We start from the raw sequence: 14,140 nt of genomic DNA, 5'->3' as shown, positions 1-14,140 counted from the left end.
TCCTAAAAAGTTATTAGCGATTGGTGCGTTTTAAATGGATTACCCTGTATATTGCCATAGGTATAAAATATGTTAATAATACAATAGCAAAAATCAAAGGAAAAACAATTGATTTTAGGCTTTTGGAGGAATATAATAAATTGCAGTTAAAGTAATAATAAAGTAAAATTAATAATCTTATACTAAATTTTTAACGCAAGTTTGTCGGTATTAATTAACTCTATCTTTTCCCAACACTATTTTTCTTCTGTTTTTTTGGATGTAGGTCTTAAAAATCGTTCATAAAAATTTTATTGTTCAATAAAATTTGAAAATGCTCTGCTACCGATTCCATTTACAACCTTCCTATAACCTCTGTAAAGATTACCTTCGATGCATCAGTGAGTTGTCTGGTCAGCCACTTGGTAACTTTTACCTGTGTTTCTAACCCTAACGTTTAACTAAAACTAATTTAAACAAGACGAGAACAGAAACCAGAGAAAAATCTGATTTATTTTTGTAAATATCTGGTATATTATAATCACGAGTGTTCATCGATTAAAAAATATTTTTTCTCTCATAAATAATTCTTTTATAAAACCTTAGCAGTCTCCTGCCTATTGTTCTAATTATTTCATCAGATAGGTTCTTTTGAAAAATCACAAAGAACAATTTAATGACGTCGTTTAAATAAAAGTGAAAGATTACTAGGCTATGGTTAGTGTATAAAGAACTTTGCACGTGTTCACAAGAAATTACTAAGTGGTACTTAATATAAAATGCAATCTCTTGTAAGCATTAACCAATGTTCGTGCCTAAGTATCAGACTTCCGTTCTCATGAAAATGCTTTTGTTCACGTACTTGATAAGTTACGCGTTTACTCTCGTAAGTGCTGTTCTTAAATCTTTAATAACTGCAAAAAATGGTGAGATAAACGTCTTTTATAGATAAGGTTACTATCACATTTATTTAAATCTTGGTTAAAGATTAATTTTACTGTCTATATGTAATTTTAAATAAACGACTTTTACTGAACCGTAATTTTCCCCTAATTTTATTCATTAATTGTGTTTCAGTCATTCTAAATTCTACTTCAATTTGTTACAGGCAAGCGGGGAGAATAATGATAATACAAAAAGCTCATCCAAACACGCACTAGTAACAGACACGGGAGAAGAACATAACTTAGAAAAACGACATGTTAGCAGTTTATTGGGAAATAGAGCATCTGGACCATATCAGACGGGTAAACGAAGTTCACCATCTAAAAGCAGTCTGGATGAATTGGCAGAAAGATTGGAGGAAGCCGCCCAAGAAGATAAAAGGTATTTGGGCGCTTTGGCTAGAAGTGGTGATCTGAGGGTGGTGGCCAGGGATAGACAAGAAAAACGAGAGGATCTTGATAGTCTTATTGATGAATTAGCGTCTACAGAAGAAATGAGAAGGTAATTTATTAAACTTTATTTCTATTTTTAGGGATTGCACTTAGTCTGATTTCTAGTAAATTCTTTTGTATGTACTCTTTAACTTCGAAATTGACAATATCTACTTGACATTGGAAAATTCCAATGCGCCAAGCGGTTTTTTTACTAAAATACTCGACGTGTTGACAATAAGTTGTCTTTTAAGAATAAAAAATTTCTATAACATAGAAGTAATTCAAATGTTAAGGCTACCTCGCATCTCGTCCACTTGGCTTTTTGGAGCTTCTTTCTCGGCCATCGCTCGTTGTCAGCTTCCTAGCATAGCCGCAATGTAGCAACGTCTCTTTGTCTCAGTTACGATCAAAATGCTTTTACTCTCCATTCCGCGATCTCTTAATAGGACTTTTAAAATTGCTTCTCTAACAGAAATCTATTTCAAAACCTGGAATTCACGATCCATTTTATTTTTAATTGTCCACATTCGAAGTACAAAAAGTTATCCCTTAAAGAAAGGAGCTCATACAAAAAAAGAAGGAATATTTTAATATAGATACATTAGAACTTTACCATTTATCTGTAAGTAATGTATATATTTTGATATAAAGTCTATTTTTATCTCTCACATCTTTCTCTTCATATACGGACGGCATACTATGCCATAGACCAAGTTCAAAACAGCAGATCTTTTACTTTATAATATTATTCTTAATTGGCGTTAGCATCTGAATTCATAGGCGCCATAACTTTTTTTAGTGCACTCTGGATAGTATCTCTTGCTACAGTCAACTCTGACCATTTTATACATAGGTCCAATAGGCTGCTAGTCCAGTTCAGCTTGACTGGAACCCGGGATTTCCGTCAAGTAATGAGCTAATCCATTCCCACTCTTGCTGCCTTTATTAATTCCACTTTGACCCTTGTGTATATATGTATTTTACATTGTTTAGAATGCAATTTGACGCCTTACGTGACGATTTATTCGAGGAAGAACCGGACAAAAGAGGTGTGGTATCTCTAGCAAGAGCCGGATACCTGAAACCTACAACACATGATTTCCTAGAAGACGACGAAGAAAGCTCATTCTATCCTGCCGAAGATGAAGACAAACGAGGTGGTATTGCTTCATTAGCTAGGAATGGTTATTATCAGAAGAGGACGGTTGATGCGGAATTAGAACAGTTGATGAGTGAAGTTAGTTGATTTTTTTTTTGGAAATACAAATCTGAAAATTGAATCTTGACCATGTAAAAGAGTTTTCATTTCTTTTTTTGCTTAAGGTATATGGTATTGGCGAGAAGAGATCCGTTGCTTCATTAGCACGTAGTTACAATCTTCCAAATGCGGTCAAAGGTGGCTATGAAAATGATGACGAAAAAAGAAATATCCCATCGTTGCTGAGAGACAGGACAAGTCCTTTAGGTGAAGGAAAACGTCATATTGGCTCATTTGTGGCCAATCACGGTATACCATTTGTTAACAACAAAGAGGGCGGCAAAAGAAGTGTTGGCTCTTTGGCAAGAAACAGAGATTTTCCATATGCTGTGAAATTTGGCAAAAGAGACGCTCCTGATGAAGAAGGCGAAGAAATGTCTAAAAGGTAAGTTATGACTTTTTATGTAAATATATATCTCTTTAACAAAAACTTACAGTTTGAAAAGTTGAGTATAAGGGTTGATTAAACGTCAAAAAGTACACATATCAGTAGGTTTATTATTATTATTATTATTATTAATCTTTATTGTACAAAAGTTAAACTTTTTTTACAAGAGTTTGTCACTATCATCTAGATTATAATAACATAATGGTTTTACACACAACCTTTAAATTGAAATGAAATTTAAAGAGAAACAAAAAAGATTTTACATATCAATTTATGGAAAGGAAATTTACTTTGAAATGAACTTAAAACATACTTGAGATTACAGAAAATGTAATACTAAAAAGTAAAAAAAATAATAATATGAAAATAAAAAGCTAATAGTATCATGTTGTTGATTATGATAAATTATTACAATAATAATGTTTGCAATGATTTAAATAAATATAATAAATATACATTTAAGTAAAAATACAAATTATATCACTTCTTTTAGTTACCAAAACATCAAAATTCCTTGGTAAAATAAAAATAATTTATTTAACTTTTCTTTTGGTTACCGTAATGAAATTGGTAGTAATTAAACTTGAACAGATCGGAAAACAATATAGTTATTAATTTAACAATTATTTGTTTTTTAATCTAAGTTATTAATGAGTTATTAATAAAGAATTAATTAAGTATTGAGAATGTTTGAGCGAATTTTTATAACATTTAAAAAGTACTGATAAACAGAACTGACGGAGTTTTGTGAGGTCATGAGAAGAATATCGGAGCTGTAGTCTTTCAGATAAAGATCTCTCAGTGGTTGATAAGCTGGACATTGCCAAAGTACATGAAGAAGGGTTTCGGCTTCTTGGCAGCCACACACGTGACATTCTTCGGTACAGTCTATGGCACAGTTGAAATGTTTTGTAAAGATTTTGATTTCTTTTGCACTGGCTAGTCGGAGCTGACATGCTAAACGAATTTTATCGAAGCTCATATTAAAATGTAAATAATTAAAAGAGGGGTATAACTGAGAGAAATCTTCATTGTATATCAGTAGGTAACCAACAATTGATTAACACTTTATTAATATCATTAACGCAATTTTACTGTATGAACTTTTCATTAATATTTTTTAGAATTTATTACATGTCGTAGACCCTTATGCTGGCCATTTTCATATACAGAATATTTTTTTGTGCAACGAGGAGACTCACTTCATTTAATTTCGATTGATTATAAAGGAGGTATCTAACTATTAATGTATAGGTTTTTAATGAAACGTATTTGTAAAACCTATCTAAACATGGATTTAAGAAGGATATATTGAAACAGCTAACTTTGCAAATAATACCTTAAGAGTGCTTATGTAGTGACAGACCTATTAGAACTTCCTTAGTTTCCATTTCAGGTAATAGAATGTAGAATTACTGTAAAGTGGACGAAGACTCTATGGTGTCAGCAACAACCTCCTCCTTTAGAGGTTGCTGCTTTTTTTTCATACAAGTCTGGCGTAGGTATATGTAATGTAACTACAAAACAATTATAAAACATAGTGAAGAAGTAGATCTGCCGTTAGCAGACTTTGGAATACAGTGTTTGCTGCTCAAAGGCGTCGTGAGTTGACAATGATGAGGAAGAACTTCCGCAACCCTTCGGTATAGAAATTGTAGAGAAATCTGTGCCTTGAACGTAAAATCCTTCAACATAAATGAAATTCTATTGTTTTTTTAAATCAGTTTTAACTGTAGCCATCTGGTTCTTTGCTTTATTTTAGGTATGTAGCAACTCTTCTGAGACAAGGACGTTTGCCAATTGGAATTGATTCACCAGATCATGGTGAAATGTCGTCAATGAAAGAAGATAATGATGACCATGATGTAGATAAAGATGAAATGTCGCAAGTAATGCAAGACGAGGCCAGTAAGTTATCTATTAGAAAGAAAAAAAGTGTACCAACCGTAGAAGGACCGACCAGAATTAAACGAGAAGCTGCGGCCGATGAATTTGGTGGCGTAAGAGATGACGATTCATTAGCACAATTTGCAGATGATGCTGCCGATTCGCCAATTAATAAAAGATATTTTGGTTAGTAATTTAGTTGTTTGTTTATAAAAAATTAGTAAAAAAAAAAGTAAGATTAAGAATCGACGTATGAAGTACTTTTAGATTTTAGTTTTGCATGAATGTAATTGTCGGGCCCGGGTCGTAGATCTGCGTTTATTACTATTGAAACAAAAAAATACGAGAAAGAGGGTTGTATTGTGTAGGATCGTTGGTGAGGAGCGGATGGCTCCCAGATTCACTGGCTTGGTCATTCAAGAGGCGATCTCAGGACAACCGGCGTATGAGGTATCCCACCACTTCTCATTTTTTTGACCGGTATTTTTTAATTAGTGAAATATTTTTTTGTATAAAAAGGGGAATAGCTAATTTAATTATAAGTTAAGACTTCATATATTTGTTACTTAAAATGTTGGGTGTTAAGTATTGAAAAAAAAAAAATTATATATAATTAAGTGCTTTCATACTTCTTTTCAGATCATTTACTGAACACGCGAACATTTTTCCCGATACATTGAATGACCCAACCGAACCATCAGTCGATTGTATTTAATTACCTATTGTTCAGTTTTGTTTTTTTTTTTCAAAGTTGAATTGATTTCCGCATTATTTTCTTTTCCAAAATCAACGGGAAATGCTTTTAAGCTTGTTCCAACCATCGACTACTCCTATTTCGCCAGTAAATTCTGCCAGTTTAGCTTCAGCCTGCATGGATTTTTTTTTTTTTTTTCAGTCTTAACTTCATAAACCGTAAGACACAGTCTTAGTTTTCTTAAAATACTTACAATTGAACCGACTATTTGAATGGGACATAATATCTACTGGCACACTCCAAATCAAGAGTCTAATATTTAGCTTTTGAACCCAGTAGATTTATGTGATTGGATTTAAACTGAATTAGTACTACACATAAGTAACAAATTTGGTAAAACTGTAAGTAAACTACAGTGTACTTACAGTTTTAATCTTTACAGTGTACTTTAATCTTTAAATTTTCTAAAATCTTAGAATTTGCAGTAAATAGATAGTTGGCTTCAATATTAAAAAAGCCTCAGTTAAAAATAAAAATTGGAGTAATTATAATATTAAATTAATTATTACAATAATATAAGGTCACTAAAGAAGTGGATGACTTCCTAGCTATCGTAGAGCCATACTAAATCAATATTATTTGAAAAAAAGTAAAAACTATGATGCCTACCATACGTTATATCCATTTCCAATGAAAACCTTTGGAAATTTGAAGGAGACATTGCAATGTCATTCCTATTCGCAATTTCGTTTAGAATAACTCATTAAATAATAACTTTTATAGAGCCTAGTATTTAGAAAGACAGCCGATTATCTTCAAATTTCCAAAAGGTTATGCGAACTTGCATTACAATAAAATTACATTTAAGAAAGGAACCTAATAATCATTTTTCCACAGAAATACACTTAAATGAATTTTCGTGAAAAATTTTTTAAGTCAAACGTTATGGCTCTAAGTGAGTGCAAAGAGTGGTATCAAGTTTATCATTACAGCCACCCACTTTTGATGAAAGTTGAAAAACTTGAAGAGTTAAACAAAAAATCAGTCGTGTTATTTCCTATTGCTAGGTTTCTGTAGGGATCCCATTAGAGTATCGGATACCCAAATGAATTTAATAGTACTAAGGAGTTAGGAGGGGAAAAAAGTAATAGAATATGTTAACAGCTTCGATGTTCATTTCTACTTAAATTCTAGATTGAATTTTGTAGGGATGTAATAATTCTAAAGTTATAATAAATAACTTTGTGACGTACATATTACTCTGAATAGACTCTTAATATCACGAGATTTTCTCTTTCTGAAACACACATACACATATACCTACAAAGCTCTTTCTTTCTCTCTTGTATTCATGAACATTAAAATGAATTGTACAGAGGAATTCTAAATTCCTTGTATAATTATTCGCTCTAATTCCGTTGTAATTAAAATTCACAAAACAATTACAATTCCAAATAACATTCTAAGCTTGGTGCTACAAGGATATAAGTTTAGAAAATTTCACATTTATTTTCACAAAAAAAATAAAAATGAAAACATTTTATACAACTACGTCTGTCAGAATTTAGAGAAAGATATTCTAATTTAGAGAAGATAGCGTTGTTAGCATTCCTGGACCCTAACATAGAGAGAGAGGAAAGGATAAAGAAAGAGAATGGTGCAATATCACTGACTGAACTTTACAAGAGATATTTCTCTCTACCCACTCTAGAACATCAGTTATAGTGTCCGTTAAATTAAACTATTGACCGTAATTGAATGACAAAGGATTGATGTAAATGGCCTGGGAATTGGAAAATCTGTCACGTTGTTGTGCGCACATCATGAACGAAGTAATCAATGTAAATTCTTCTTAAGCTTTTACTTATATAATTTAAGTAATTTTTTGAGAGTTCATAAATTTTTATTTAAAAAAAATTAAGACATTTCACTCATGAATGGATATGAAACAAAAAATCAGGTTGAACACTAGTACTACGCACAGTCTCTAATTATTAGTTTCAAATTACCTCAGCTGTTTAATTTCAATTGAATTAAAATTTTTGATAGGGATTTTACATAATTTTCTTCCAGTATAAAGCAGCGGCAATATAGCTTTTTGCCCTGCAGTCAAGGACTTGTCCTTTTTTAGCACTTCTCAACCATGATATAGAATCTCCGACGGGAAGAGATAAAGGTTTCCCTTCCTTGAGTTTTTAGTGTCTGGTAAGTTAAACAAACTATCTAGGTTCTTACAAAGCACCGGGAGACTGGATGTCTCCTTAGTTTCCTGCTTCTAATTCATTATTACTATGCTACCTTCAAGAAAATCTCAAGCAAAAATACGAATAAACAAAGATAGATAACCATTTTGGTTCGTTACAATTTTGAATTGATGCAGGAATTCATAGTTTTCCTTTGGTAGGAGATAACAACTACTGGAGTGAGTAAAAAAAAGTCTTTCTTTCCTAAAAATTTGTTGCCTCGCTAAAAATTAATAGTAATATTAATAACTTAAGGTAAATATTCAAAATTATTCCATCGTATCCTACAAGGTGTGATATATCTTCTGGCAAGATATTGGATTCCACGCCATATCATTTCTTAGATTTAGAAGCAAAGAATTCTTAAAACTATATCTGTAAAGTCCTACGAATTGATGAATCCTAAGAAATGATCTATTGATTGAAACAAACGATAATCTGGTGGTATTTCTTTCTTGAGATGGTTGTTGTATGAAGGGAAGGTAAGTTTTTATTAAACTTGTCGTGGTTGGAAAAATTTCAAAGTATGGATCTCCTTAAACCCTGAAAAACCTGCACACAATTTTCCAGCTGTTCACAGTAGAGGTGGTTGATAATAATCAATGGTTTGGCCATCTAGGGCCATCATTACTTTTTTGTAACTGGAGATGTTTCCTATCAGTTTAAGCTAATCGGCTTTTACGACTTAATTACTGGTCCACTGAAAGTTTCTAAACAACAACGATTCTATGATGGACCAACTCGTGAAGAATTTGCCTAAAAGAATCTGATCAGGTTTACATTTACTTTGTTGTCAAGAAATTGGTTAGATTGAGATAGCTTCTGTCTCAAGAAGATAGTTATTTTTGCTTGGCGCAACAACTGCGGCTTCGTTCATAGTAACCATATTTGTTGAAACGGACTAAGTTTGCCTTTCTTTAACCAGCTTGTAGTTGTAGTTTAACCATTCTTAGAATATTGAATCCCATATTGAACCAATTAGGGATTACATGATTAATATGTAAGCAAAATTCCAGATTTGAAGAAAACCTATTGAGCGGAGGTGCTTTTTGCGTATTAAATTTAGTGGATTTTATTAATTATTTCGCACAAACTCTTTTAAATTTCAGGAAAATTTTATTATATAAATTACGGTCAATAGTTAAAAAAAAATGATCATTTTTTTAAAAAATTTTAGGACACAGTTGAGATGCCGCGTATGTTGCAGAAATTAAATGAAGGCACAGAGAGAGACAGAGGAACTTATAGTTCAGAATGCAGATGCTCTGTCCACGCATTATTTGAAATAATGTTGAGGTTTTTAGAAAAAAGTTTCTGTTCAAAGAGAAAGTTATTGCAAATGAGCTTTTTTTTAGCTTTCTAATATTTAAAAAATTATAAGAATCTATTTCCAGAAAATTTGGACGATTTTCTTCAAAACATTCTTGGGCAATTTTATCAAAGCTCTTAATTGTACAAAGGCCTAACACTTTTTAAGCTATTATTCCTGATATTTTTATTTGAAACATTTTATGGAATAATTTATGTCTGGGAATCAGTAACTGATTCTGCAATTAATTGTCCAGTCGCGTGGAATTGATAAAAGAGATTCAGTTAGGAGGAGTTCACAGGCCAGCTAGTTCTAGCTATCTTTCCAGTGTGTAGGTCTATCCAGCTATCACTTCATATTCCTATCTTGTAGGAATGTTTACCAACTCTTCGAGTTCTCCAAAAAAAAATGTATTGATACTCGGCAGTGCTGCCAGAAATCAGACATATTTATATATATTTAACGATTAGCCCTTTTTTCAAGATTGGGTTCAAGAAAGAAATTTTAGTTTTGCTAGTTGACTTTTCGTTCTGATTACCCAGTATCAAGGTTATCCTTCAGGTAATCAGCAATAGTCTAATAAAAAATCCTTCGATTTTGACATAATCTTTACTAATTTAAAATAAATAAATTTTAAGGCGCAGTGACTACTAAGGCCATTTTATCGCCTCAGTGTTCTGTTTCCATTAAATTGAATCTCATTTAATAAACTCAAATTTAATTTTGTTTTACAGGGGTAAGAGGTGGTGGTAAAATGCCCGGTGGAAGACTGCCCAAAGTTGGAGGACGATCTAGAAATAGGCATGAAAATTCTGGACGAAGGAGACATTGAAATAAACAGAATATTTAAAAAAAAAAAAAAAATTATATCAAAAATATCCAGAGACTATAATCTATTAAAACATTCGATTACAAAATATACAAGGCATAAACACACAATTTAACATACATATAAAAATAATTAAAAAAAAAAAAAAATTAAAGAAACTCCAGCCATTCTATTTATATTTATGTATATGTATAATACAGATTAAACTACAAAATAAAAAGTTATGTGTAAACTCCTTACTGTAAAACAAAAAAAAAGAAGTAAAAATTAAAACAATTTGTAATAAACCTTCCATTAACAATATAAGACAATAAACTTTCTATTGTGCCAGTTTATGCTTTTATCTTTACATCCACCAAAGAAACATTGAAGTGTTTTCCTTTTGACACTTTGTAAAAATTTAATAAATAAAATCGAATCAATCAAAATGATAAAACAAAACATGATTGGAACTTTATGTACCTTGAGACAATATATATGTTGCTGTGAACACGACATTAAATTTAGAAATTATTTTCTTAACAAATAAATTAAAAAAAAAAAACGAAAAAATTTAAAAAAAAAAAAAATTAAAAATACTAAAAAAGAATGACAGCATAATTAATTATAATTATTCAAAAATTGATGTTTTTTATTTGTTTTTTTTTTAACAGTTCCCAGTGACCGTTTAATTTCTTTACTTTTTGGTACCAATTACCTTTTTATTCTCTGCTTTCGGTGTACCTTTTTAACAGATTAAGTATACTTATTATGATGATGGTGACGTTATTATTATTTATCTTATAGTTATCATCTGTATATAAATATATATATGTCAAAGTAAATATTTATCTAATGTAAATCTAGTAATTATTAATTAATCTATTGACGTATTTATTTCGTAACTGTTTTAAATAAAATCAGTAATAAAGCTGTACTTTTATTTCCGAATCTACCCCCTTCTAATATACTTGCACATCGTTTCTGCTGTAAGGCCGGATTGATCTATCTACCTGTAGAAGAAGTAAGCGAATGTATTGAAAATAGGTAATTTCATATTACAAATGTTTCTCCTGATTGAGGTGGGAAATATAGCGGGTATTTTTATAGCAAAATTATGGTAATTATAGGTTGGCCCCACAAAATTACAGTGTTTCATATCATTTTTTTTTTTATTTTACATAGAAGAAAGCAACAAACGACAGGTCTGATTTGAAACAAAGCAACTTTTCCTGCATTTGTTGATGATACTCCAATGGAGATAAATTACGGACATTGGCGTAAATGGTTTGACGGATCTTGTGCCAATCGCTCTTCAGATAATTAACTTTGTAATCCTAGTGAAAACTAATAGAGAAAGATCCGTTTTAAACATCTAGTAACAATAAAATATTCACTTACTTTTGATAATGAATAGAGGTGTTGTTAAACAGTAGTACTACTGTTGACTTGTAAAATACTTATGTCAATTCACAGCAGAAAGCGCAAAATACATTGAGATTTCTATTATTATTGCTATTTCTAGAATAAAAAACACTTAGCTCTAGATCTGTGTCACATAAAACTAATAACCCAGATAATTGTGTGTGTGATTAAAACAATTTTATCTGCAAATTCCGTATTTTTGGTGACCTATAATATCTTCAAATACTGTATAAAAGAACTACAAAATAAATAATTGCTGTACAGATAATTAATTTTGCGCACCCAAATCAGCCAGCCTCCTCTGATTTCTATTTTCACATCGACTTCTGGTTTCTCTTTTAGCCAAACGAAGACCGTATCATGGAGTTAAAGCTACAGGGGGTGGACAAAAAAATGGAAACACGACTTTTGGCATCATAATGTTTGAACATGTTCAAATCAATCAAAACTTGACATATTTTAATGTTTTTTTTTAAATTCTGTTATTTGATATGGTTTTTTAAGCTACCTTTTTTTAAAAAAAAAATAAAAGAAATTGTTTATAACCTTCTAGAAATGGCAGACCTCTCAGACTTTCAAAGAGGCCAAATTGTTGGTGCTCGAATGGCAGTGTAACAGAATGTGCCCGAATATTTGGCGTTTCAAGAGGTAATGTCTCAAAAGTAATGACTGCTTTTGAAAGAGAAGGGAAAACGTCCTCAGCCAAGCACAGGTCTGGTCGAAAGTCGAAGTTGTCTGAGAGAGACCGTCGGACTCTAAAGCGAATTGTTAGAGCTGATCGCAAGACCACAGCTCCTAAAATCACTATTGAGCTCAATAGACATGTACAGAACTCAGTTTCCACAAAAGTATTTTGATGATTTTTCAAGGTGTTTCCATTTTTTTGTCCACCCCCTGTATATTGATCTCTCTAAAGTGAACAAAACTGATATGGTAAGTTTCTTGTTATTTTTCAAGAGGTTGAACCGGTAATAATAATTTGCTGGGCTTACTCCTGTACACCAATCTTTAGCCATTAAGTCTCAGGACGGTATTTTTCTCATGGCGTATCTCAAGCATTCAATGATCAATGAGAAATATCAGAAAAACCATTGTTTTAATCTTATGTGAGTGTTTCTTTTGAATATTCGCCGACTTTTTAGTAAGTATAGTTACCAGCATTCATTTTTTTTTTTTCATTTTTCATTTGAGTACACACAAATAATAGCTCATAGAATTGACATCGTTTATTTTCTTCTGCGTATCCAATCACAAATATTTAAAACGTAAAGTAGCATAATGTTGCTAAATTAAATAATGAAAAACCATCTATGTTTCCCAAGGGAAAAATTTAAACTTAAAAGAAAATTAAAATAAAAAAAAGGAAACAGTAAAACGCATATAGAATGCATCATCTTCCATTTTATTATAATAATTGTAATAAAATATAATAAAATAATAATGAAGAACAAGCAATTATAAAATAAATTTAAAAAAAATATATTAAATGCATAATTTGTACTGTTAAACTTTATATTGATGCCATCTAACGGTGCTTGTTAGAACTATTGAAGAAGTACAGTTCTAGTTTTTGTTGTTAGACACATGAGAATGCAGTTTCTTTTTTTTTATTTGAACTTATAGAAAGGTGGTAAATCGTCTTAAAACTGAAATAAATCCTCATGTCAACCTTGTGAACAAAATAAATTAGTGTATAAGAAAGAAGATTCTTGTAATGCGATAATTACCAAGCTAAATATTACCAAGATAATTAACTCTACTAAATTGATCAAAAATAATGTAAGTTTTATATCTTAATTCCACTAAAATGAAATAACAACACCATGATAACAAAAGAACGGTAATAATTCGAACAAAAACAAGTTTTAAAATGAAAAGATTCATATACAGGGTGTCCCTGAAGTAGCCACCTCTCTCACCGGGCATGACACCTATGGACTATTTCCTTTGGGGATACCTGAAAAACAAAGAAAGAAAAAAGTTATGAATAACACCTTGTTTTTCAGGTATCCCCAAAGGAAATAGTCCATAGGTGTCAAGCCCGGTGAGAGAGGTGGCTACTGAATCGCCATATAACACGCCCATCAAATTGCCTATCGAGATATCTCTTTACATGCCTGATGGTGTTATATCGACACGGGGGGCGATTCAGTAGCCACCTCTCTCACCGGACTATTTCCTTTGGGGATACCTGAAAAACAAGGTGATTATTCATAACTTTTTTCTTTCTTTCCTTATTTCTGCTTATCTAAAAGCATTTCTAAATCTAGGTGTATCAGAATCAAGTCGGGATGGCATCTGTAGATGAACTAAAGCAGAGAATAATAGATACCTGTAAGTCGGTTAAAGCCGAATCTATTTCTTTGGCAGTAAGGGGCAATTGGCAGGAAAGAGCATGTCTATGCAACTCTAATGGTGGAGGCCATTTCGAGCATGATTTGTAATATTAATGAGGAGTAAAATTTATAATAAAACCGTTATAATATTATCATTTTATCATTTCTTATAAGAATCATGTTTTCATTCCTAACTTCTAAAATATCGCTCACAGAAAAAAACCGTTCAAGTAAATTTTTCTTTAAAAAAAATAGAGGAATCTATTTCTGAAATAAAAACCACACCTTCCCATTTGAAAAAATGAAGTTGGTGCCTGTATCTCGCTTCTGGAAGCACCGAAAAAAATTTACAAAGTAAATTTGGATTCCTAACAAAAAACTAAGGGAACACGTATTTTTTAGTTTTTTTTCTAGCTATCTTAGTTTCCGAGAAA

The 14,140-nt window shown here is 31.4% G+C and overlaps 1 protein-coding gene across 1 annotated transcript in view; it reads left to right on the top strand.

Moving 5' to 3' along the window:
• The window catches only part of Nplp1 (Neuropeptide-like precursor 1), a 291,237-nt gene extending 281,224 nt beyond the window's left edge, over positions 1-10,013 (top strand). The window contains exons 2-6 of the mRNA XM_074135529.1: positions 1,088-1,425; positions 2,352-2,595; positions 2,682-3,001; positions 4,767-5,077; positions 9,872-10,013. Coding sequence (XP_073991630.1) covers positions 1,088-1,425; positions 2,352-2,595; positions 2,682-3,001; positions 4,767-5,077; positions 9,872-9,969 — 1,311 coding nt within the window. The 3' untranslated portion in view covers positions 9,970-10,013. The remainder of the gene's footprint in view (positions 1-1,087; positions 1,426-2,351; positions 2,596-2,681; positions 3,002-4,766; positions 5,078-9,871) is intronic.
• The last annotated feature ends 4,127 nt before the right edge of the window (positions 10,014-14,140 follow it).

This window comes from Rhodnius prolixus, unplaced genomic scaffold (assembly GCF_049639745.1).
Source record: "Rhodnius prolixus isolate KJV_2025 unplaced genomic scaffold, Rpr scaffold_5, whole genome shotgun sequence".
Taxonomy (NCBI): Eukaryota; Metazoa; Arthropoda; class Insecta; order Hemiptera; family Reduviidae; genus Rhodnius; species Rhodnius prolixus.
The sequence above is the reverse complement of the archived record's forward strand: the minus strand, read 5'-3'. Positions and strand labels throughout refer to the sequence as shown.